Genomic DNA, 26393 nt, shown 5'->3' on the forward strand with positions numbered 1-26393 from the left:
CCAGGTACCTGAACCTCCACCTTCTCCACCTCTTCTCCCTGCAACCGCACCTCCACTGCCCTCCCTCTCATTCACACACATGTACACTGTCTCACTCCTAATGACTTTCAGTCCCCTTATCTCCAGCGTTTACCTCCACCTCTCCAGGCTCTTCTCAACCTGCTCCCTACTCTCACCACAAATCACAATATCATCCACAACAACAAGTCAAGTCAGGTTTATTTGTATAGCGCTTTTCACAACAGACATTGTCTCAAAGCAGCTTTACACAAATCAACAGTGAAGGTGAATGGTGTGTATTTATCCCTGATGATGAGCAGCCGTGGCGACTGTGGCAAGGAAAAACTCCCTTAGATGTTATGAGGAAGAAACCTTGAGAGGAACCAGACTCACAAGGGGAACCCATCCTCATTTGGGTGACATCAAGAGTTTGATCATAAATCTTTCAACAATAAAGAACACTGAAGAGTGAGAACTAACATGAGCACTGGAGTATAAGATTATAAGTGATGTTCTTTCTACAGTCTTTGGTATAAAAGTAGGAGCTACTGAGCTCAACATTTGTGATCATCACAGAACAACAACAACAACAACAATAATAATAATAATAATAATAATAATAATAATAATAATAATAATAATAATAATAATAATAATAATAATAATAATAATAATAACAATAATAATAATAATAATAATAATAATAATAATAATAATACTAATAATAATAATAATAATAATAATAATAATAATAATAATAATAATAATAATAATAATAATAATAATAATAATAATAATAATAATAATAATAATAATAATAATAATAATAATAATAATAATAATAATAATAATAATAATAATAATAATAATAATAATAATAATAATAATAATAATAATAATAATAATAATAATAATAATAATAATAATAATAATAATAATAATAATAATAATAATAATAATAATAATAATAATAATAATAATAATAATAATAATAATAATAATAATAATAATAATAATAATAACAATAATAATAATAATAATAATAATAATAATAATAATAATAATAATAATAATAATAATAATAATAATAATAATAATAATAATAATAATAATAATAATAATAATAATAATAATAATAATAATAATAATAACAATAATAATAATAATAATAATAATAATAATAATAATAATAATAATAATAATAATAATAATAATAATAATAATAATAATAATAATAATAATAATAATAATAATAATAATAATAATAATAATAATAATAACAATAATAATAATAATAATAATAATAATAATAATAATAATAATAATAATAATAATAATAATAATAATAATAATAATAATAATAATAATAATAATAATAATAATAATAATAATAATAATAATAATAATAATAATAATAATAATAACAACAATAATAATAATAATAATAATAATAATAATAATAATAATAATAATAATAATAATAATAATAATAATTAATAATAATAATAATAATAATAATAATAATAATAATAATAATAATAATAATAATAATAATAATAATAATAATAATAATAATAATAATAATAATAATAATAATAATAATAATAATAATAATAATAATAATAATAATAATAATAATAATAATAATAATAATAATAATAATAATAATAATAATAATATAATAATAATAATAATAATAATAATAATAATAATAATAATATAATAATAATAATAATAATAATAATAATAATAATAATAATAATAATAATAATAATAATAATAATAATAATAATAACAATAATAATAATAATAATAATAATAATAATAATAATAATAATAATAATAATAATAATAATAATAATAATAATAATAATAACAATAATAATAATAACAATAATAATAATAATAATAACAATAATAATAATAATAATAACAATAATAATAATAATAATAATAATAATAATTAATAATAATAATAATAATATTTGTTGTATATATGTTGTATGTTATGTTACATTAGCATTAATCCTCATCAGTGCTATGCCTTTGCTGCTAGAATGTTGAAGTTCTGCTCCTCTCAGTCAAGCAGCCACCTCAGTATCAGGAGCTCTAACTATCCCATGCTGGACAGATGAAGGTTAAAAGAAGAAAACATCTGGGCTATGCTCCAGTCTCTTCAGGTTGTCCAGCACATGTTTGAGTAACACATTAATAAATAAAGGTGACTTCCACACGTCTGTCATATTGTTTCTGCCTCCTGCTCTTACACATCTTGTACTCTAGATGGCAGCAGAGATCTCCTAGCACAGAACATTGCACACTCCAAAGATACACCTGTACACATGTACCTGCTGACAGAATGAACTTCAGAGTTCAGGAAACAACACTTCTGAACGCAGTGGAAAATAGACCAGAAGTACTGGAACACCTGACTCGTCCAGTCACATGTTGTTCTTCCACAAATTTGGAGACATGCAGTTGTGTAGGACATTTTTGGATGAAGGAGCATGAAATTTCTTCTTGATTTGAAGTAGGAGACCCACACCTGCTCCAGCATGACAATGCCCCTGTGCACAAAACCAGATCCATGAAGTCCATTGGTTGGAGTGGAAGATGTCCTGCTATAGATCTCCCACCCTTTTGTGTGTGGAGTGTGTGGAGTGGAGCTCAGTATAACAGCAGGTCCCTGTGGAATGGAATGTTTAAAAAGCACACACCTTATGCTCCGGTGTACACAAACCTTCACCTATACATTATTCACATCTCATAAAAACCTCACATACAAAGTCATGTGCTACTACAGAGTCTCACGGAGCCTGAACTGCACCTGGTCATGATCAGGTGCCTGGTACAACAAAACAACAAGGATTTCTCATTCATTCTCTCACAGCAGGAAGTGTTTCAATCAGAGAGATCATGTTACATCCACACTCCAGTCTGAATCGGAGATCTTTATCTTCTCATTCTTGACACAGTTTAGTGATTTGTACCCAAACTCAAGATTTAGTTTGTGGGTTTGGTCTTTTTGAATGTTGGAGTAAATACAAGAATCTACTGCAAATTCAAACTAAAGGTAAAGCCTCCTCAGAAGCACTGATTCGTTCCTGCTTTGTGGAATCCATTCCCCTGGGCACAGCGACGCAGCTCTGATGTTTCTTGCACAACAATGCAATGTTCAGGAAGATAACAAAAAAAAACCCAAACCTGACGTGCATGAGGCCATTAACAGTATATCAGATGATTAATATATTCTTCAGATTGTGTAGCAATAATTACAGACTCTGCACATCTCTACTTATTTATATAATAATAAATGGACATTCGGTGGAACCCAGATGAGGATGAGGTTCACTCTTGAGTCTGGTTCCTCTCAAGGTTTCTTCCTTCCTTCTTCACCACAGTCTCCACCGACTTGTTCATCAGGGAAAAACATACACTTATAAAGAACATCTTCATTTTATCTCCACATTATCTGTGTAAAGCTGCTCTGAGACGATGTTCATTATTAAAAACTCAAAACAAATAAACATGAATTAAACTGAATTATTTACCACAATTAGCAGAAATTATTCTCTTTCCTCATCTTCCTTTCTGTTCAGGAACAATGCACAATCTCCACAGAAAAGAGATCTGAACAACGTGGTTCATCATAGCTAACATTTCTTCTCATTAGATCTCTTCAATTTATTTATTTAAATAAATATTTTCATTTTCTAAAGTTTCACATTATTTACTACTTTCAGATACTTATTTATAGAAACAACCAATTCAGGCGTCCCTCAAAAACCCTAACCCTAACCCTAACCCTAACCCAAACCCTAACCCTAACCCTAACCCAAACCCAAACCACCCAATCAGAATCAAACTGCAGGAACATAAACCCCCAAACAATCATTTAAAAGAGTCTACCAGAACCCCAAAACCAACCCCCAGAAGGAGAACAATGATTCAGGATGCCACGTTGAGGTTGAGACTCAAACCCTTGGTCACCTGACACAGTGTATTCATTATAATATATTTCACATTGGGCAGAATGATCTTCTGAAGCATCTGCACTTTATCTAATGAACTTTATCACTTTAAATGATTCTGTGTTTTATGTTTAGTCTTTTGTGTTTTTTTCCCAGTGAATTGTTGGAACTCATATTTCCACTCGTTCACTGGTGACCACTGTAGTGTAGGATATATTTTAATTACAGATTTTGCACAGGTAACTTCTCCCCTGGTGGTCTAGTGGTTAGGATGCGGTGCTCTCACCGCTGCGACCCGGGTTCGATCCCCAGTCAGGAAAACCATCCCCAGCCACTCTCAGTGCCGGTCCCAAGCCGGATAAATTGGGAGGGTTATGCTAGGAAGGGCATCCAGCGTAAAACATGTGCCAAATCAAAAACGTGCGGAGGATCCGCTGTGGCGACCCCTAACGGGAGAAGCCGAAAGAAAAGTAGTAGTAACTTCTCCCAGAGACAACACACTTTTCCTTCCTCTGTATTGAAGCTCAGTGTCAGGTCTACTCGTCTCACACTGAGCTCTGCATTCCAGGACTCATGAAGATACTTCTGACTTCTGCCTTTTCATTGTTGTGTTTACAAAGCAGGAGAAGTGTGTTTGTCTCCACCCCTGACCTGCTACTGGTTGTTTCTCTCATGTCAGTATCACACACTCCTGCTTCTGTTCACTTCTGATTCGTTTGTGTATTGATTCCCTAAGGGTTCTTTGTTCCCTTGTGAAGTGTACGCTCACTGTGACTCCTGGTGTTCCACACTGTCTTACCTTCAGCGCTGCACTCTTCTGGGTTTTCTTTCTCACGTGTTGTTTTCTGGTCTGTGTTTCTGAGTACATTTTTCTTGTGGTGTTGGTCTGTTTTTGATTTTGGATTACGGTTTGGATTCACATTTTACTGCAACTGCATCTGTTACAAACCTTCGTACTCCATCACTCCTGACACTTCTGTCTAGTGCTCAGATCAACATACGATAAATTAGCAGAAGCACATGTGTGCTGAAAATACGCTCTGTATTCATTTTACAAAACCCTGAGGTTCTTCACTCCTCTCACTGGGGTTTCAGAATCAGGATCAGGGTCAGGTTTATTGGCCAAGTGTGTTGACACACACAAGAAATTAGGTTCCAGCTAGCTAACCCTAACCCTAACCCCTAACCCTAACCCTAACCCCTAACCCCTAACCCCTAACCCTAACCCTAATCCTAACCCTAACCCTAACCCCTAATCCTAACCCTAACCCTAATCCTAACCCTAACCCCTAATCCTAACCCTAACCCCTAACCCTAACCCTAATCCTAACCCTAACCCCTAATCCTAACCCTAATCCTAACCCTAACCCTAACCCCTAATCCTAACCCTAACCCTAATCCTAACCCTAACCCTAATCCTAACCTAACCCTAACCCCAACCCTAACCCTAACCCCAACCCTAACCCTAACCCTAACCCTAACCCTAACCCTAACCCCAACCCTAACCCTAACCCTAACCCTAACCCTAACCCCAACCCTAACCCTAACCCTAATCCTAACCCTAACCCTAATCCTAACCCTAACCCTAATCCTAACCCCAACCCCAACCCTAACCCTAATCCTAACCCTAACCCTAATCCTAACCTAATCCTAACCCTAACCCTAACCCTAATCCTAACCCCAACCCCTAATCCTAACCCTAACCCTAATCCTAACCCTAACCCCAACCCTAACCCTAACCCTAACCCCAACCCTAACCCCAACCCTAACCCTAACCCTAACCCTAACCCTAACCCTAACCCTAACCCTAATCCTAACCCTAACCCTAATCCTAACCCTAACCCTAATCCTAACCCTAACCCTAACCCTAACCCTAATCCTAACCTAACCCTAATCCTAACCCTAATCCTAACCCTAACCCTAACCCTAATCCTAACCCTAACCCTAACCCTAATCCTAACCCTAACCCTAATCCTAACCCTAACCCCAACCCTAACCCTAACCCTAACCCTAACCCCAACCCTAACCCTAACCCCAACCCTAACCCTAACCCCAACCCTAATCCTAACCCTAACCCTAATCCCAACCCTAATCCTAACCCTAACCCTAACCCCTTATCCTAACCCTAACCCTAACCCTAATCCTGACCCTAACCCTAACCCTAATCCTAACCCTGACCCTAATCCTAACCCTAATCCTAACCCTAATCCTAACCCTAATCCTAACCCTAACCCTAACTCTAACCCCTAACCCTAGATCGATAGATAGATAGATAGATAGATAGATAGATAGATAGATAGATAGATAGATAGATAGATAGATAGATAGATAGATAGATAGATTCCTGACTGATAAAAACAGAACACACTCACACACACACACACACACACACACACACACACACACACACACACACACACACACAGGTACACACACAGGTACACACACATGTACACACACACACAGGTACACACACTCAGGTACACACATTCAGGTACACACACACAGGTACACACACACAGGTACACACACACTTACGTACACACTCAGGTACACACACAGTTAGGTACACACACTCAGGTACACACACATGTACACATACACAGGTACACACACACTCAGGTACACACACACTCAGTTACACACACACACACTCAGGTACACTCTGAGCACTCAGAGATAAAACACTCCACCTGTAGCAGCATCAGAGAGAGGCGGTACAGCCTGTGTGGGCGGAGTCAGTGTGTCAGGTAACTGAGATTGTAGTTGTCAAGACACACACCGGCACACAATCTGGCAGGTGGAGAATCTCACTCACAGGTACAGTGTGTGTTTCTGATTATTCTTCCTAACAGCTTCAATACATCACATGCTGATCAGACTCTTGTGTGTGTGTGTGTGTGTGTGTGTGTGTGTGTGTGTGTGTGTGTGTGTGTGTGTGTTTACTGGGATGATGTGTATTGAATTGTGTAGCACGGCTTCATTAATGTTGTAGTAAATCATAAGACTCTATAGTGATGACCTTTAGGGAATTGTGTGTGTGTGTGTGTGTGTGTGTGTGTGTGTGTGTGTGTGTGCTTTAACAATGATTTGTTTGTATAATTGATGTGATTTTATATACAGCTAGAGTTTAAAGTTCTTTTGGCCATTTTAAAGGTTCTCTGTAGAAGAGGGAGAATAGAGATCTCATCCAACTAAACATCAACAGCAGCACAGGAACTGCAATGAGTTTATGACAAACTAAACTCATTCCAACTTTATAACCTTTATATTTCTGTAAGATAATGTCCATTATCATAAATAAACAACTGAATTTGAATATTAGGCAGTTTTTATTGTCATTATAGAATTTTATAGTTAGTTTTATAGTTATATAAAATTATACAAGTATATAGTTATATTGGTATATAGTTATATTGGTATATAGTTATATTGGTATATAGTTATATTGGTATATAGTTATATTGGTATATAGGTGTAGGTATTTATCAACTTTATATTTAATCCCTTTGAGAAACAGCATTGGGAATATTTTAAGATTTAAGATTCATATCTAACATAATTATTATTATTATTTATAGATATTTCATTTTATATTATTATCATTATATAATAATATAACTATAGAATATATTATTATTATTATTATTATTATTATTATTATTATTATTATTATTATTATTATTATAACTTTAAGGGTGTCCTGTAATTTATGTGTGTGTGTGTGTGTGTGTGTGTGTGTGTGTGTGTGTGTGTGTGTGTATGATATACTGGTATGACACTTACACAACTAGAAAACCAGCCAGAAGGAGATTTCTTTTGTTATTTAGCCCTTTCTGTGTGGTGTGTGTGTGTGTGTGTGTGTGTGTGTGTGTGTGTGTGTGTGTGTGTGTGTGTAATCTTTTGTAAGTCTCTTTTTTTAGTGTTTTCAGTGTTTGGTGATTACAGTGCGACACACCCTGATGACATTTCACCCGACAGTGTGGAATTTCTGACTGTGGGTGGAAATAACATTGTGAATAGTTCAGGAGTTTGATTAAAGTTGTGACATCATCGTCATCATTATCATTCTACATGTTAAGTTTCAGTAACACTGAGGGGAAATGAACTGTTCTACTTCCTCCTGTTCACATAAAACAGAGAGATATCTGCTCCAGGAGTGTTTAGACATGTCTGATGTTGGTGATGTTCGTGGCTGTAATGATCCTTATTGTAAATAGATAAATGTTTCTGATAAAAGACTCCTGTTTATACTGAATGAAGTCATTCTGCTGCACCTACATCTTCTCAAACCTGATTACACATCACACTGATTTCATACAACTTTCACAAATACAAACTTCAACTTCCACATAAAGAACATCTTCATTCATTATCACCACTTTACCCGTGTAAAGCTGCTGTCAGGGAGCTACCTGTTCCTTCTCCTGTGCAGGCCGCGCCCACTCGTAGCTCATCCCCAGCATACTAAGGACACACACCTGAACCTCGTTTATTTCATTCATCACCTAACCCGTATAAACCCCTCACCTACACACACACTCTGTCAGTTATTGTTTCATGGTTTTGCTGCCCGTCACACGCTTTCCGTTGGACTGTTCAGCACCGTGCTTCTTCCCAGCGCACGGGATTCATACACCGACTGCCCGGTGTTTGTTCCCATGCACCGTGGACCGCGCTGCTTCTGCGCCCACGGATATTATACCCTTTTTCAGCGAGTGTATCTGGATTTGCCTTGTGTTTCAAATAAACTTTCGTTTGCTTTCACTTCGGCTTTCGCCTCCAGTTTCCTCGCGTGACAGAATAACTGACCTACGAAGAACAGTAAGGAGCTGTTTTCCGGCTCTTACCTGTAGATGGATACCGGACCCAGCGGCTCCTCCGGGAGCAGCTCCGCCGACCAGTTCGGGATCTCGTCGCGCGCTGCAAGCCGCCTTTCCAACAGCCGCGGCTCGAACAACCCCTGCGGTTACCGGCAGTCCCATGGCGCCCCGGGACGCTGGAGAAGGCCGGAGTGCCGCGCTTCCTGCTCCAGGTGAACCTCTACATAGAGATGCAACCGCAGCGGTTCCCATCGAGCGGTCCAAGGTAGCGTTCTTTATTTCTCTACTTTCCGGGAGAGCGCTAGCTTGGGCACAATCGCTGTGGGACTCGGAGAGCCCAGTATTAAACACCTACGCTTTGTTTACGCGCACTTCCTGGAAGTTTTCAGCGCCGCCTCCGGGGTCCTAACCACCGCCGACCAGCTGCTCAGTTTGCGACAGGGGAGTGATGACATCACGGCTTACAGCCTGCGCTTCCGCACACTGGCGGCATCTAGTGGTTGGAACGAGTCAGCGCTTCTGGGCATATATCGAGTGGGACTCACACCAGAAATTAAACAGGCAATGGCGATCTATGGCGACAGGATGGGGCTGGAGGAGTTCATAGGAAAGTCCATCGGCCTTTCACAGCGGCTCGCGGCATGCCCACCGATACACCATCCCTCAGGGACCCATCCTGCAACCACCCGGCTTCCGATCCGAACCAATGCAGCTGGGCTCACAAAGGCTGTCCAGGAGAGAGAGAAACAGCCGATTGGCCACGGAAAGTGCCTGTACTGCGGTGACCGGGTCATTCCATCGCCAGATGCACCAGGCGTCCGTTCGCACGGCGGTGAGTACTGTTGAGTTCCTGCAGACATCTCTCCTTTGTCTAAGCTCACGGTAATGCTTCTAACCCCAAGCCTATCTGTCTCCGTATGTGCTTTGGTGGACTCTGGATCAGCAGGTAACTTCATCTCCCAAGCCTGCCTCGACCGCCTTGGCTCCCCGAGAGGGGCTCCCAGGACTTAGCCGTCCAGACCATCCAGGGCCGCCCACTGGGAAGGGGCTGGGTGAAGTACTGTGCGCCAGTTGTCACCCTCCAGGTGGGGCTGTTCCATCGGGAGGACATCCGGTTCATGGTACTCGGCGACTCTACAGTCAGTGTGATCTTGGGACGGCCCTGGTTACAACAACACGCCCACGGTGTTCCTGGGACCCGTGCGACATTCTAGAGTGGAGTGCACACTGCCGGGAAAACTGCCTCTCCCAGCTACCCACACGGGTCCATAAGGTCGTGGTCGGTGCCACCAGGGTGGAAGAAGCCACCACAAAGACCCAGGCGGCGATTCCTGTGGAATACCAGGCATTCAAGGATGTGTTTTGTGCCAAAGCAGCCACTCGTCTTCCCCCTCACCGGCCTGGGGATTGCTGCATCGACCTGCTTCCTGGGGCTAAGCTGCCCAAGGGCCGTGTCTATCCCCTATCCGCTCCTGAACATCGAGCTATGGAGGAGTACGTCCAACAGGCGCTCCAGCAGGGGTTCATCACCCAATCCACCTCACCGGCAGCCTCAAGCTTTTTCTTTGTGGGAAAGAAGGACGGGGGTCTTCGTCCATGCATCGACTACCGGCAGCTAAACGCCCAGATCGCTCCTCTCCCTTATCCCCTCCCTCTCGTACCGTCAGCTCTGGAGGACCTAAGGGAGGCTAGGGTATTCTCCAAACTCGACCTCCGGAGCGCATACAACCTAGTACGCATCAGAAGAGGAGACGAATGGAAGACCGCCTTCATTACACCCTCAGGGCACTACAGTACCGGGTCATGCCGTACGGCCTCTCGATCGCTCCGGCAGTGTTCCAGGGGTTCATGAACGAGGTGCTCCGGCCCTTCCTCCAGAAGTGTGTCATGGTCTACATCGATGACATCCTGATCTACTCACGTAACCTGGAGGAGCACCATCGTCACGTGCTTGACGTACTAGGGGCACGTTCCCACCAGCTCTATCTGAACCTCTCCAAGTGCGAGTTCCACCTGGACGAGATACAGTTCCTGGGCTACGTGATTAGTGCACGGGGAATACAGATGGATGAAGGCAAGGTGAAGGCTGTAAGGAACTGGCCCGTTCCTGAGTCAATCAAAGAGCTCCAACGGTTCCTGGGCTTTGCTAACTTCTATCGTCGGTTCATCCAGGGTTACAGCCAGATCACGGCACCCCTCACGACCCTCCTCAGGGGTAAAGCACGGACCCTGAGATGGACCCCAGAGGCTCAGGAGGCTTTCGACGAGCTCCGCCAGCGTTTCTGCCTCGCCCCTGTGTTACGTCATCCAGATCCCCGGAGACCGTTTGTGGTCGAAGTCGACGCCTCCTCCACCGGCGTAGGGGCGGCTCTCTCCCAGCTATCAGGCAACCCGCCACAGCTCCATCCCTGCGCTTACTTCTCGCATAAGCTCTCAGCGGCTGAACAGAACTACGACATCGGCAACCGTGAGCTGTTGGCAATAAAGATGGCTCTGGCGAATGGAGGCACTGGCTGGAGGGCGCCGAGCACCCATTCACTGTTATCACAGACCACAAGAACCTCCAGTACCTACGGGAGGCCGGAGGCTCAACCCCAGGCAGGCCCGCTGGGCCCTCTTCTTCACTCGGTTCCGGTTCCACGTCACCTACCGAGCCGGGGCGCTTAATGGTAAGGCCGACGCCCTCTCCCGGGTGTTCGGGCCCGAGGAACCCAGCGATCCGGACCCCATCCTTCCTCCCACACTCGTCGTGGGGCCCATCGTCTGGGACGTGGACAGGGAGATCCGCTCAGCTTCTCTCCAGGAACCGGCCCCGGTGTCCTGAGGACGTGTCTTTGTCCCCACCTCCTGCCGGCGAGGGCTCATGCAGTCGGTACACGAGGGGCCCGCACGGGTCACCCAGGGAGAGGAGGACAGTTCAGCTCGTCCAGGCAGCGTTACTGGTGGCCGGGATGGCAGAGGAGATCACCGGTTCGTCCAGGGTGTGCCACCTGCGCCATGTCAAAGTGCCACGGCACCTACCCGTGAGCAAGCTGGTGCCACTCCCGTCCCAGCGCCCCTGGTCCCACCTGGGGATCGACTTCGTGACCGACCTGCCACGGTCAGGGGGACACACGTGCGTCCTGGTAGCGGTGGACCGCTTCTCCAAAGCCTGCCGTTTTGTTCCCCTCAAGGGCCTGCCCACCGCCCTCGAAACAGCCGAGGCCCTGTTCACCCACGTATTCAGGAATTTTGGTCTCCCGGAGGAGATAGTCTCAGATCGTGGGCCCCAGTTCACGTCTCGGGTGTGGAAGGCCTTCTTCCAGCTCCTGGGGGTTTCGGTGAACCTAACGTCTGGTTACCACCCGCAGTCGAACGGCCAGGCGGAGCGGAAGATCCAGGAGCTGAGCAGGTACCTGAGGACTTACTGCAGCCAGGACCAGGAGGACTGGGCTCGTTTCCTGCCCTGGGCCGACTACGCCCAGAACTCGCTCCGGCAGGATTCCACAGGTCTCACCCCTTTCCAGTGCGTGCTGGGGTTCCAGCCACCCCTGTTCCCGTGGTCGGACGAGCCCAGCGACGTACCCTCGGTGGACGCCTGGTTCCGGAGAGTAACCGGGTCTGGGAGTCGGCGCACACCCAGTTGCGTCGGGCCCTTCGCAATACTCGCCGGCACGCTGACGCCAGGCGTCTGGAGGCTCCTCGTTTCCGCCCCGGGGATCTGGTATGGTTGTCGACACGGGACCTGAGGCTGAAGCTGCCGTGCCGTAAGCTGAGCCCCCGGTACATCGGGCCCTTCAGGGTTTCCAGGCAGATCGGAGACGTATCCTACCGGCTGGAGCTGCCACCCGGGTACCGCATTCATCCCACCTTCCATGTGTCCCTGCTAAAACCGTGTGTCTCGCCTTCCTCTCGTCCTCCAGGTGACCCCGCGACGTCCGTCCAGCCGGAGGTCGTGGCGCAGCCGGACGTGTATGCTGTGCGGGAAGTCTTGGATTCCAGGCGGCGCAGGGGTCACCTCGAGTACCTCGTGGATTGGGAGGGCTACGGCCCGGAGGAGCGGTCTTGGGTGGCCCGGCGGGGCGTGCTGGACCCAGCGTTGCTGGCGGAGTTCCACGCTGCCCGCCCGGCGCCCGGGCTAGGGGTCGCCCTCGCCGCAGAGTCCGGGCGTCGGTGCCGCCCCTGGGGAAGGGGGTGGTGTCAGGGAGCTACCTGTTCCTTCTCCTGTGCAGGCCGCGCCCACTCGTAGCTCATCCCCAGCATACTAAGGACACACACCTGAACCTCGTTTATTTCATTCATCACCTAACCCGTATAAACCCCTCACCTACACACACACTCTGTCAGTTATTGTTTCATGGTTTTGCTGCCCGTCACACGCTTTCCGTTGGACTGTTCAGCACCGTGCTTCTTCCCAGCGCACGGGATTCATACACCGACTGCCCGGTGTTTGTTCCCATGCACCGTGGACCGCGCTGCTTCTGCGCCCACGGATATTATACCCTTTTTCAGCGAGTGTATCTGGATTTGCCTTGTGTTTCAAATAAACTTTCGTTTGCTTTCACTTCGGCTTTCGCCTCCAGTTTCCTCGCGTGACAGCTGCTTTGAGAGTTAATTATTAAAAGCGCAATACAAATAAACATAAATTGAATAGAGAACAAACTCATGTGAACATTATATTATATTATATTATCTTCATCTTCTTTTGGCCTTCCTCTACATCTGCTTCTTTCACACCAACTACCTGCATGTCTTCCCTCACCACATCCATAAACCTCCTCCTTGGTCTTCCTCTTTTCCTCCTTCCTGGTGTCTCCATCCTCAGCATTCTCCTACTGATATACCACATGTCCCTCCTCTGCACATGTCCAAACAATCTCAATCTCACCTCCCTCACCTTGTCTCCAAAACATCCTACATGCGCTGTCCCTCTAATAAACTCATTTCTAATCCTGTCCATTGTCGTCACTCCCAACGAAAACCTCAACATCTTCAGCTCTGCTACCTCCAGTAGGTTAGGTGTCTCCACCCTTCATCTCTCTCTGTCCTCTACATCTGTCTTTCCAACCAACCACCTGCATGTCCTTCACCACATCCAGAAACCTCTACCTTATCCTTCCTCTTTTCCTCCTTCCTCAGCATTCTACTGATCCTCTGAACATCACCAAACCACTGTCTCTAATCCATACAACATCTCAGGTCTCACCACAGTCCTATAAACTTTCCCTTTCACTCTCACAGATACTCTTCTATCACAAATCACTCCTGTCACTCTTCTCCACCCACTCCACCCTGCCTGCACTCTTTTCTTCACTTCTCTAACACACTCTCCATTACTCTGCACTGTTGACCCCAGGTACCTGAACTCCCCACCTTCTCCACCTCTTCTCCTGCAACCGCACCTCCACTGCCCTCCCTCTCATTCACACACATGTACTCTGTCTTACTCCTACTGACTTTCATTCCCCTTCTCTCCAGCGTGTACCTCCACCTCTCCAGGATCTTCTCCACCTGCTCCCTACTCTCACCACAAATCACAATATCATCCACAAACATCATAGTCCAGGAGACTCCTGTCTGACCTCGTCCTTTAACCTGTCCATCACCACTGCAAACAGGAAAGGGCTCAGAGCCGATCCTTGATGCAGTTCCACCTCCACCTTGAATCAGTCTGTTGTTCCTACTGCACACTTCACTGCTGTCACACTGTCCTCATACATGTCCTGCACCACCCTCACATAATTCTCTGACACACCAGACTTCCTCATACAATACCATATTATATTATATTATATTATATTATATTATATTATATTAATTATATTATATTATATTATATTATATTATATTATTTGCAAAACATCTAATCCAAATTGGTGTATTGAGCAGTGCTGTGTTTTGTTGTGTACAGGGTTGTGTAGTGTGTACAGCATTGTCTCTGATCTGCAGTGTGCTACTTTTACAGTTGTGTTATGAAAAGAGGATTGTGTAAGATTACTTGTTTGATTGGTGGCTTGTGGGTGAGTCAGTACACATTCATGTGGTGTGTAGGAAGTGTGTGAGGTCATAGAGATGAAAGAAAGCCGTGTGTGTGTGTGTGTGTGTGTGTGTGTGTGTGTGTGTGTGTGTGAGAGTCCTTTTCCTTTCCCATCAACACACTGATTCTGCATGCAGATCCTCCACACACTGAATGTGTTTTGTTTTTCACACCACTCTGTACCACTCTGTAGAGACTGTTGTGTGAAAATGTAAGCAGAAGATCAGCAGCTTCTGAGAAAAACTCTTTACTTCTCGAGCCGAGAAAAAAAAACAGCCTTTAAGGACAAGTCTCAGAAATCTCACGTTCTTGGCATTCTGGTGTGTGATGTGAACATTACCTGAAGGTTTCAACCTGCATCTGCATTGCTGTATAACTCACGCTGCTGCCAAGTGGTTAACTGCACGTCTATACGTGTTCCTAATAAAGTGGACATTGTGTGTATATGTACTGCTACAGATATAGAAACACAGGAAAGGCATTGTACAGAAAACGAATAGTTGGAGATGAAATTGGAGTGGTGGATTTCTACATCGCTGCTCTTATAGACATTATACAGAACACACATACACAGTGGGGCAAAAAAGTATTTATTCAGCCAGCAGTGGTGCAGGTTCTCCCAGTTAAAAAGATGAGAGAGGCCTGTAATTCTCATCATCGGTACACTTCAACTCTGAGACACAATGAGAAAAAAATCCAGAAAATCACACTGTCTGATTTTTAAAGAAATAATTTGTAAATTATGGTGGAAAAATACGTATTTGGTCAATAACAAAAGTTCATCTCAATACTTTGTTATATTCCGTTTGTTGGCAATGACAGAGATCAAATGTTTTCTGTGAGTCTCCACAAGGTTTCTACACACTGTTGCAGGTAGTTTGGTCCATTCCTCCATGCAGATCTCCTCTAGAGCAGTGATGTTTTGGGGCTGTCGCTGGGCAACACGGATTTTCAACTCCCTCCAAAGATTTTCTATGGGGTTGAGATCTGGAGACTGTCTAGGCCACTCCAGGACCTTGAAATGTTCTAATGAAGCCACTCCTTGGTTGCCCGGGTGGTGTGTTTGGAATCATTGTCATGGTGAAAGCCCCAGCCACGTTTCATCTTCAATGCCTATGCTGATGGAAGGAGGTTTTCACTCAAAATCTCACGATACATGGCCCCATTCATTCTTTCCTTTACACAGATCAGTGGTCCGGGTCCCTTTGCAGAAAAACTGCCCCAAAGCATGATGTTTCCACCCCCATGCTTCACAGTAGGTATGATGTTCTTTGGATGCAACTCAGCATTCTTTCTCCTCCAAATATGACAAGTTGAGTTTTTACCAAAAAATCCTATTTTGGTTTCATCTGACCAAATGACATTCTCCCAATCTTCTTCTGGATCATCCAAATGCTCTTTAGCAAACTTCAGACGTGCCGGGACATGTACTGGCTTAAGCAGGGGGACACGTCTGGTCCCAGCTCTCTGCAGGTCATTCACCAGGTCCCCTGTGTGGTTCTGGGATTTTTGCTCACCGTTCTTGTGATCATTTTGACCCCACTGGGTGAGATCTTGTGTGGAGCCCCAGATTGCAGGTCTGTGAGATACAGAAATCTAGATTTTCTGTTGGTAAACAAATACTTATTTTCCACCATAATTTGGAAATAAATTCTTTACAAATCAGACAATGTGATTTACGTTTTTTTTTCTTTTCTCATTTTGTGTCTCAGAGTTGAAATGTTGAAAAAGTTTTGATGAAAATTACAGACCTCTCATCTTCTTAAGTGGGAGAACCTGCACAATTGGTGGCTGAATAAACACTTTTTTGCCCCACTGTAGGCATTCCAGATGAGCTTTATGTACACACACACACACAGAGTTGGGTTGAGAACTTCAGGCGATGTTCACATCACACACCAGAATGTGAAGAATGTGAGACTTCGTGAGACTCAGCCATGAGGGTGTTCATTAAAGGCTTTTAGAAGCTGCTGATCTTCTGATCAGATTTTCACACAACAGTACAGAGGGGTGTGTGATCTCCTGTGTGTGGAGTATCTGCGTGTTGATGAGAGACGAAAAAGGAAATTGACCATATTTATACATCAACATAGAGAACAGATTTACACACACACACACACACACACACACACACACACACACACACACACACACAGAGATAATCTCATTCTGGATTTGAGATAAGAGTGTAGAATGGTGGTAAAGGTCTGATCAGGTGTGATGATATGGAGAGCAGAAGCTCCAGGTTAAACACAGAGTGTATCAGTATAACATCATATACAAATTTAACCCCAAAGAACAACCGCGAGTTTACTCACACTGCACTCTCTCAGGTTCCATCCAGCTCCATCTGGCTTCATCACTCCAACCACATCTTCACTTCCCCTAATCCAAAAATCCATGATATTTGAGAATTGCTGGTTATAAATGTGTGTAAATCTTCTCTGAGATTTCTCTCCTGACTGAAATGTGTGTTTGTTGTGCAGATCTTCATGTCCTTCATCTGACCATGAAGAAGCTACTCATCTTCCTGCTCCTGTTCTCAGGAGTGCTGAGCTTTGGTACATCTAAAACCTTCTCACACACACACAGTGCTCCTTCTTCTCAGACAGTACAGTAGACTGCTTTCAGATTCTACACACATCAACAAATAAAACCATCAGCACACCATGTTCTGAGGGGTTTAGTGTGCAGTATGAATGACTGAAGCTCCTCTCAGGGGTGGGTTTCTGAATCAGGCTGAAGAGGAAATGAGCAAACTGGTAATGAGATGATGTGGAACAGCAGGTAAAACAATGACATGTGTCTGAACACTGACAAAGATGGGTTGAAGTACAGCCCTAGAGGAACCTTCACCCAGGACATTACAGACCCTGTTACTAAATCCAGAGGAGGACTACATTATAACATCTGTATAAATGGGCAGCTGGAGAAGGACACAGACGTTCATCATGTTATAAATGGTAGTGGAGATGATTATTGTGTATTTGATGAAGCACTAATGTCTGTTTTTTTCTCTCTGTTTAATGAATGCAGGAACTTTGTGTAGAGCACTGAATGAGTAAGTATCGTTTCTGAACAGAGAACATCAGGAGGAACAAATCATTCTGAGACATATGACCTACTAATACTGTGAAGCTTTCTGTAACCTGAACAACAGAGGAGTAATGATGAAAATCTGTTCTCTCTCTATCTCTCTCTCTCTCTCTCTCTCTCTCCTTTCTTCTATCTTGTGTTTCATTTGATGTGGTAAATGTTCCATGGTTGAACCTGCAAAACCAGTCTTACACAACCAGAGTGTACTGCAGTAAGTCTTCTTTGAACATACACACACATACACACACATACACACACACACACACATACACAAACGCACACAAACAGACATGCACAAACACACACACACACACACACACACACACACACACACACACACATCTTCTTTCCACTGACTTAAACAAAACTGAATATTGATTTCTGAGAAGGCGTTCCTCAGTTGTTTGTTTGTGTGTGTGTTTGTGTGTGTGTGTGTGTGTGTGTGTGTGTGTGTGTGTGATCCTCACATCATGACTGTAATAAAGTATTTATAAGCACAGGAGTCTGAGGGATTCGAGGCAGATTTCAGACAGGTAAAGTTAGAATAGTGCATGCCGCCTGGGGTGGGAGGGGTAGGGTAGGTAGGTTGGGTGGGTCAGTGGGTGGGCAGGGGGTGGTGTAGCAGGCGGCTATGTGGACAGAGCAGTGGACAGTGTAGTGCATTTTGCAGTGAATGGTGTATTGGGTGGTAAAGTGAGTGGTAAAGTGGATGGGTGTTTTAGTGGGCAGTACAGTAGGTTGTGTAGTGGTTGGCATAGTGGACTGTGTAGTGGGTGGAGCAGTAAGTGTTGCAATGTAGGTTCAGTGGGTGGTAAAGTGGGATGTGCAGTGGGTGTTGCATTGGGTGGTACAGTGAAGATCCAGTGAATGGTGCAATAGATGGTGTAGTAAATAGTGCAGTAGGTTGCAGTGGAGGTGCAGCAGAAGATGCAGTCTATGATATAGTGAATGGTGAATGTAGGTATAGTGGCGGTGCAGTGGGAGATGTAGCAGAAGGTGCAGTGAATGGTGTAGAAGATGGTGAAGTGGATGGTGTAGAGGAAGGTGCAGTGGATGGTGTAGAAGAAGGTGCAGTAGATGGTGTAGAGGAAGGTGCAGTGGATGGTGTAGAAGAAGGTGCAGTGGATGGTGTAGAAGAAGGTGCAGTGGATGGTGTAGTGGAAGGTGCAGTGGATGGTGTAGAAGATGGTGCAGTGGATGGGGTAGAGGAAGGTGCAGTGGATGGTGTAGTGGAAGGTGCAGTGGATGGTGTAGTGGAAGGTGCAGTGGATGGTGTAGTGGAAGGTGCAGTGGATGGTGTAGTGGAAGGTGCAGTGGATGGTGTAGTGGAAGGTGCAGTGGATGGTGTAGGAAGGTGCAGTGGATGGTGTAGTGGAAGGTGCAGTGGATGGTGTAGAGGAAGGTGCAGTGGATGGTGTAGGAAGGTGCAGTGGATGGTGTAGTGGAAGGTGCAGTGGATGGTGTAGTGGAAGGTGCAGTGGATGGTGTAGAGAAGGTGCAGTGGATGGTGTAGAGGAAGGTGCAGTGGATGGTGTAGAGGAAGGTGCAATGGATGGTGTAGTGGAAGGTGCAGTGGATGGTGTAGTGGAAGGTGCAGTGGATGGTGTAGAGGAAGGTGCAGTGGATGGTGTAGTGGAAGGTGCAGTTGATGGTGTAGTGGAAGGTGCAGTGGATGGTGTAGTGGAAGGTGCAGTGGATGGTGTAGAGGAAGGTGCAGTGGATGGTGTAGAGGAAGGTGCAGTGGATGGTGTAGAGGAAGGTGCAATGGATGGTGTAGTGGAAGGTGCAGTGGATGGTGTAGTGGAAGGTGCAGTTGATGGTGTAGAGGAAGGTGCAGTGGATGGTGTAGTGGAAGGTGCAGTGGATGGTGTAGAGGAAGGTGCAGTGGATGGTGTAGAAGATGGCAGTGGATGGTGTGGATGTCTACCTTATATTTAGCTACTGATGTTTTTTTTTGTTGTGTTGTTCAGACCAATGACTCCACGTCAGACTTCCTGATGTGTGTGGGATTTTCATCAGACCCTGTGGCAGAGGAGCAGCAGATCCACAACCTAAAAGGCCTGATTGATGCTCTGCTTGACGTGTTTGTGCTCATGGTGAGAGAGTTGAGAATTTGTCTAGAAAATGAAAGACTGATTATGTGCCTGCACTTCATCACACCTATATATTTCTCTGTCCCTGCCAGAACTCAGGATTGGGTGGTGTCCCTTTGCTAAACGTGTCTGCAGGATGGAGCTTTAATGCCACAGCTCTGCTGCAGGATAATGACATCATCACGGCATGGCTACAGATTAGAATGACTCCACTGCTTTCCTCCATCTCCCAGAACTTCCTCACCTGTCTCGGTTACAACAACTTCAGCTGCCAGACCTACCAGACTGTGTATACACACACAAACACAAACACAGACACACACACACACACACACACACACACACACATCGAGTTATTTCTTAATCACACCTGTGAGTGATAGCTGTGTGTGTGTGTGTGTGTTGTAGGGTGCAGGAGCTGAGTCAGCAGTTCTCCAGTTTGGATGCTCAGAGGCAGCAGTGGATCTACTCGTACTTCATGCAGCCCTTCCTGTCCAAAAACACACCAACAGGTAAACACAGCAGAAGAGGCTTCAGTAAGATTTCAAGATTTTTAAGCACTTCTTGAGTAGATTGGACCAGGTAATGGATTACATTTTTCTGGCTCAGATATTAAAGTTTACAAAAAAGACCACATTTGAACTTCCTATGAGCTTCTAATTTCATATCTTGCTCCACCTGTGTTTGCACATCATGAGATCTTACCCAAGAGACTTCCATCCATGTTCTCAGAGTACTCCATACTAGATACTACTTTAGCAAAAGTTGGGGTCTGTATTGTGTATATATTAGTAGGCTACATTGTGTTTATGTGTGTTAGGTTGTGTGATACCTGGTGACACCACACAGGACTGGGTCACAAAGAACTTTGGCTCCTTCTCAGTTCTGGCCCAAATCAGAGACTTCAGCTCTATCAATGGATTCTTCAATGGGGTATGCAATGTTCCTCAGAGATTTCTCCCAGCATGTTTTGGTTTATACAGGACATCTACTAATCCTCAATCCTTCCTTCAAAAGTCTAATGATCTGGTTTAGGTGTTTTTTACTCTTCTTAAACTTTGTTCTTCATATTTTTTAAATGTTTCCATCATTCCGGTTATCAAGCTCAAAGTTATGCTCAAAAAAGGTTCTCCTTCTGTGTCAATGTAGTTGGATGTACTGCACTTGTTGACTCCAGAGCAGAAAGCAGAGCTCATGCTGTATCCTGAGACAGCCAGTCTGAACCAAGAATCCCTCAGTGTGGTCCTGGGCAGCCTTCTGAGTTCAGTAACACCATCTGGAGGAGCTGTGAACAGCCTTAATGGTACCATGCAGGGCACAGGATTATCTGTGTACTCACCCTCTCCACAAGACCCACTCAGACAGGTCAGGCTGAGACTCAATATTAATGATTTTTATGAAGGTCAGGCTCAGGACCTGTGCAATGGGAACTAGAAGAGATGGTTCCTGGTGTTTGTAATGTAAATTAATTGGTAGTAGATGTAGCAAGTGTGTCATGATGGTCTAATGATATTGTGATGGTCAAATTGATGACTTTGTGTATTATTTGATTTAGCAACTGATTCAAGAATAAGTGGACATATTCAAATGAAGTCACTTTGGAAGATCATTTTACACTTTAAAATCAGTTCCACGTTCCTATTCATTCCTCCATCAGTGTGGCCAAGAAGCTTGGTTTTGGTCTCATCAGACCACACAAGTGTTCAAGTTTATGAGCAGGCTTTGTAGCTTTTTGTCTCCAGTGCACTCTGTTATCATGACCATGGTGTTTAATGTGGGTGAAGTTGATATAATATATGGTATTGATGTGACTTTGCTTCCTCAGACGGTAAACGACATCATGACTGCATTTAGACCTGTTGGGAGTTTCGTCAGAGAATTTGTTTTCCTCACACATCAGGTAGTCCTTTAAACGCATAAATTTTATTTTTGATCCAAAACAACTTAAAAATAAGACCAGGTAACAGGTCTATAAGTACCCCATGCTGGGGCTATAAGCAGATATTTAGCTGCTCTGATTAATATAATAACCACCATTAAAACTCTCAATTCTCTACAGCAGGACCTGAGCAGCATGAGGAGTGCGACTCTCATACAGGCAATGCTTGGCTGGACTCTAGCAGAGCTCGCAGCACCATATAAAAACACCAGCAGTAATCAGCAGCTGGAACAGACGATGTTTAACGCTTCAGATGTTAACTCCTGGTTCACACATGTCGTGGTTCCTGTCCTGAACAGATACCTCACCAGTGACATTCCAGATGACCTCGCTGCTGTCTTTCATAATGTGTTGTAAGTATTTTTCCTGACTGTGGTATAATATGCTGAGATGAAAACGTCTTTCTGTAAAAATTGTGAAACATTTTTAAGGAGGAACAAAGCGAGAACTTAATGAACATTAAATCTAGAATACTGAAAAGATTAGGTTCAGACTGATTCATCTCCCTGTGTTTGTGTAGTTATATGCAGAATCCAGTGTATGAAACTCAAGACACTTGCAGTGTGAGTCTGGATGGAGCATGTGCAGTAAGAAACAACTTTTACTTCTTTGAAATATTATGATTTAACACTCAAATGTATGCAGTATAGTGAGTTTTAGTGTTTTAGTAATTATGCACAGTAGACCAAGTCTGATTGGTATAGATCGTGTACATAATTCATGTCTGATATATATATATATATATATATATATATATAGATAGATAGATAGATAGATAGATAGATAGATAGATAGATAGATAGATAGATAGATAGATAGATATATATATATATATATATATATATATGTTTGGACAGTTACTAGCATTCTAAATTGCACTACTCCTCGTGCAAAGCCACTTTCTGCATACAGTTTTTATTGAATTTATTATTTATTTAAAAACTGTGTACACATTTCATATCTGTGTATAAGTTTTGCACCTGACACCCAGACAAATTCCTAAAACTGTAAAGTGCTTTTTGCTGAATCCTTTGCTGTACCTGGCAATAAAACGTTACTGATTCTGAAGTTAGCATTGTTTCTGTGTAATGATGTAACATGCTGCACTGGTGTTCCAGGTGGCAAATGTGATGGAGCATGTGGCAAAAGTGCTGCAGTGTGCAGGGAGCACTAATCTAACACTCACACAGGAAACAGTGACCAGTCTCACACTGCATCTTTCCAGCAGCCTCAACAGACTTCTGAACCAGATCGCCAACACGGTGCGCTCACTGTAACACACCACCGCAACACTACTGGCCCACCACCGCAACACTACTGGCCCACCACCGCAACCCACCACCGCAACACTACTGACACCACTGTAACACTACTGACCCACCACCGTAACACTGACACCACTGCAACACTACTGACCCACCACTACACTACTGACACCACTGCAACACTACTGACCCACCACTACACTACTGACACCACTGCAACACTACTGACCCACCACTACACTACTGACACCACTGCAACACTACTGACCCACCACTACACTACTGACACCACTGTAACACTACACTATTGACACACCACGGTTAAACTACTGACACACCAATGTTACACAACTGACACTATAATAACTGAGTAAATGCATGTTAAATGTGCTGATTTCTTCCAGAACTTTAGTGCAGAAGATTCTCCTTTCAGAGATGTTCTTGATCGAATCCACAACCCAACACACACTGACCTGAGGGATAAATCATTTATCACCATGTGGTTTCATATCAAACTGAAGCCTCTCTTACCGAGTGTGACGCCTGACTACCTGCTCTGCCTGAGTGCCAAACCGTTCTCCTGCCAGACCTTCCAGACGCTGTATGTCAACATCTACCCTCATCACTAGGTGATCTAGTGGGTGATCTACTGGGATCCTGGATAACTAATTTAAATTTTTTCTTCAGTGTGTGGGAGATGAGCAACAATATGTTCCTGATGCCAGTGAATGGAACTCAGGTGGTTTATGAGAATTTCATCATACCGTTCCTTCTCCACCAAAACTCCACAGGTACTACTGTTCATCATCTGAATGCTGTACACACATACACACATTTTAGTATTAATACGTTTAGATGTTTATGTTTTTCACAGAAAGGTCTTCCAGATATTATCAGTACATCTCTAGTTTGGTCCTTCACCATCTCCATATCAGATTCCATGCCCCAGAGCTTAATGTGGGGGTTGGTGTCAGTGAAATGTCTCCCAGCAGACTGGCCTTTGTGTGTTATTAGTGTAACCCTTGGTTAAAAGGTATTAAAAATAAAAAAGGAAACGACTACGCCACCTGGGTTATTTATTCACCCAGGAAAAGAGATTGAACCCAAAAGAATAATTAAACCAAAAAATATGAAGGACCCTGCTGGTTCGGATGGGATTAAAGACAGATACGTGACTTTACACAAATAGTACAAATTTATTAAACAAAAGAATGCTTAAATATTTTAAAATACCATTTACAGCTTACCAGTTATTTACCCACAACCAGAGAGACTAGATTACATCCTCTCTGTAACAGAAGGGACAGAGCACACCGCAAATCAGTGCATAATTCTTAAAAAACAAGAATAAACCAAAAATAAACCCGAAACACACAAACAAACTCCCCTTCTGTTTAAGTCTCAAAAATCACAGCTCAGATAGTTACATGTGGAAATAGTACTTACACTTATACACATGTTACAAAGAGAAAAACAATTAACTCCCGATTAATATTTAAAAAGCGTCCAAGCGGCTCACGGAGCAAAAATACCAAGCGTGTTAATGTAATACACCTGCACAGGAGATACATATCCAAGTCCTTACTCACACATAGCACAGAACCGCTGCGCAGGATAATCTTTTAAAACACTCAGTAATCCAGCGGTTTACAGCTGCGACGTCCACTTGGTCCAACCTGTAACCCAACAAGCTAATTCAGGGTTTATGAATCAGTGTGTACAAGCATATACAAAACATATACAAAACAGCAGCTAAACAGCAGGAAACAGCAGCTAGCGCTCTTTGGCCGCACCTAAAAGAAACAAACAAACAAAACATTTCAAACAGTTTCCCCCTTCCCCAAAATAACCCACAATAAAGTTATTACCTCACAAACGGGGTTAAACTATTATCACTTTATGCTACCTGCGTTCATGCACCCCTCCCTACAAACACATTCAGACCATGATTAGCAACTAATAAAATAAAACACACGACTCACCAGGGGAAAGCACCAGGACAGTAGAAGAATAAATACCTTTTCTAGCCACCCAACCTACAGATAAGAAAGGAATCAAAGCGTCCCACTCAACTGTGCTTTTTATAAAGCCACAAACACGCCGACATAATCACGTGGCACAGGTGTGCTCAATGTCAAAGCGCAACTCCACAGCAGGGGGCGTGTCTTCAGATTTAAAATGCACCCATTATTTATGCATGCCTATTTGTCTTCATTTTAAAGACATTCAACCAGTCACATTCGCAAGAGAGCCAGTGCTGGAATGAAGCAGGACAGCATTTTAGTGTAACAATTGTTAGAAGAAGTGAGGTATGGTTTAGACGTGATGCATGAAAAAGCTTCCTTTCTGTTCTGTTTCAACATCCTCTTCAGGGTAGTGAAAGCTCAGTGCTTAAGATGCTGGACTTCTGATATTAAGGTTGTGAGTTGAAATCCTGAAGCAGCCATGTTTCTCCTCTGCACTAAATGAAAGTCCTTTAATCTTCACCTACTCAGGTGTAAAAAATATCTGATAGATGAACGTTGCTCTAGATAAGGGCTTCTGCCTAATGACAGGAATGTGAAAATGTGAAAGAAAAAAGTTCTAAAAGTCTAAAAGAAGGAGGAAAATTAAGATCATAATCTTCAGCATAATGGTCATGTGAATGTGAAGTGACTCAGTGTGGCCTCCTGCAGGTGGCTGTATGAGTAACAGCAGTCTGGAGTGGATCCAGATGAACCTTGGTGGATTCTCTCAGTTTGCTACAGTGCAGGAGATGTACCTACTAAATCCTGAGTTTGATGCTGTAAGTACAGAAGATCAGCAGCAATTCTGTTGTGTTTAATTTGATTTGTATAAAGCTTTTTAAAATGGCCATTGTCTCAAAGCAGCTTCACACAGATAAAGCAGTAATAAGGTTAAATAAAAGAATGTATAAGGTAGTTCCTTATAATTGTTTATTTAGCAACAATCAGATGTTCCTCTGCCTACTTTTCATCATACTTACTTATTTAAATCATGTCTCATCCAGCTGGAGGCTTTCAGCACCCTCACTCTAAAACAAGTCTCTGAGATCATCGTTGAAGACCTGCCTCAACTTCCAGCTAAAAAGCAGCTGATTGACATCACGTTCAGCAACATGCTGACATCACTGACGATGAGGCAGAATCTTCCTCAGCTCATCTTCCTCATCTCAGAGATGGACACGGTT

At 43.2% G+C, this 26393-nt stretch overlaps 1 protein-coding gene and 1 long non-coding RNA gene across 3 annotated transcripts in view; one reads left to right on the plus strand and one right to left on the minus strand.

Moving 5' to 3' along the window:
- The first annotated feature begins 6726 nt into the window (after positions 1–6726).
- Positions 6727–26393, plus strand: part of LOC124378540 — a 37366-nt gene continuing 17699 nt past the window's right edge. Inside the window, exons 1-17 of the mRNA XM_046838255.1 lie at positions 6727–6791; positions 17297–17371; positions 17847–17871; positions 18093–18117; positions 19877–20002; positions 20092–20288; positions 20408–20511; positions 20820–20932; positions 21149–21364; positions 21825–21899; positions 22059–22291; positions 22459–22525; positions 23057–23200; positions 23608–23804; positions 23891–23994; positions 25879–25988; positions 26214–26390. Coding sequence (XP_046694211.1) covers positions 17320–17371; positions 17847–17871; positions 18093–18117; positions 19877–20002; positions 20092–20288; positions 20408–20511; positions 20820–20932; positions 21149–21364; positions 21825–21899; positions 22059–22291; positions 22459–22525; positions 23057–23200; positions 23608–23804; positions 23891–23994; positions 25879–25988; positions 26214–26390 — 1965 coding nt within the window. The 5' untranslated portion in view covers positions 6727–6791; positions 17297–17319. The remainder of the gene's footprint in view (positions 6792–17296; positions 17372–17846; positions 17872–18092; positions 18118–19876; positions 20003–20091; positions 20289–20407; positions 20512–20819; positions 20933–21148; positions 21365–21824; positions 21900–22058; positions 22292–22458; positions 22526–23056; positions 23201–23607; positions 23805–23890; positions 23995–25878; positions 25989–26213; positions 26391–26393) is intronic.
- LOC124378545 lies at positions 24380–25669 on the minus strand. Of its 2 annotated transcripts, none has more exons than XR_006924270.1 (2): positions 25222–25669; positions 24380–24996 (listed from the first exon to the last, which is right to left on the minus strand). It is a non-coding gene; the product is annotated as an uncharacterized LOC124378545 (long non-coding RNA). The 2 variants fall into 2 exon arrangements; XR_006924269.1 differs by having other exon boundaries at positions 25186–25669.

The sequence above is a fragment of the Silurus meridionalis genome, chromosome 24, assembly GCF_014805685.1.
Source record: "Silurus meridionalis isolate SWU-2019-XX chromosome 24, ASM1480568v1, whole genome shotgun sequence".
Taxonomy (NCBI): Eukaryota; Metazoa; Chordata; class Actinopteri; order Siluriformes; family Siluridae; genus Silurus; species Silurus meridionalis.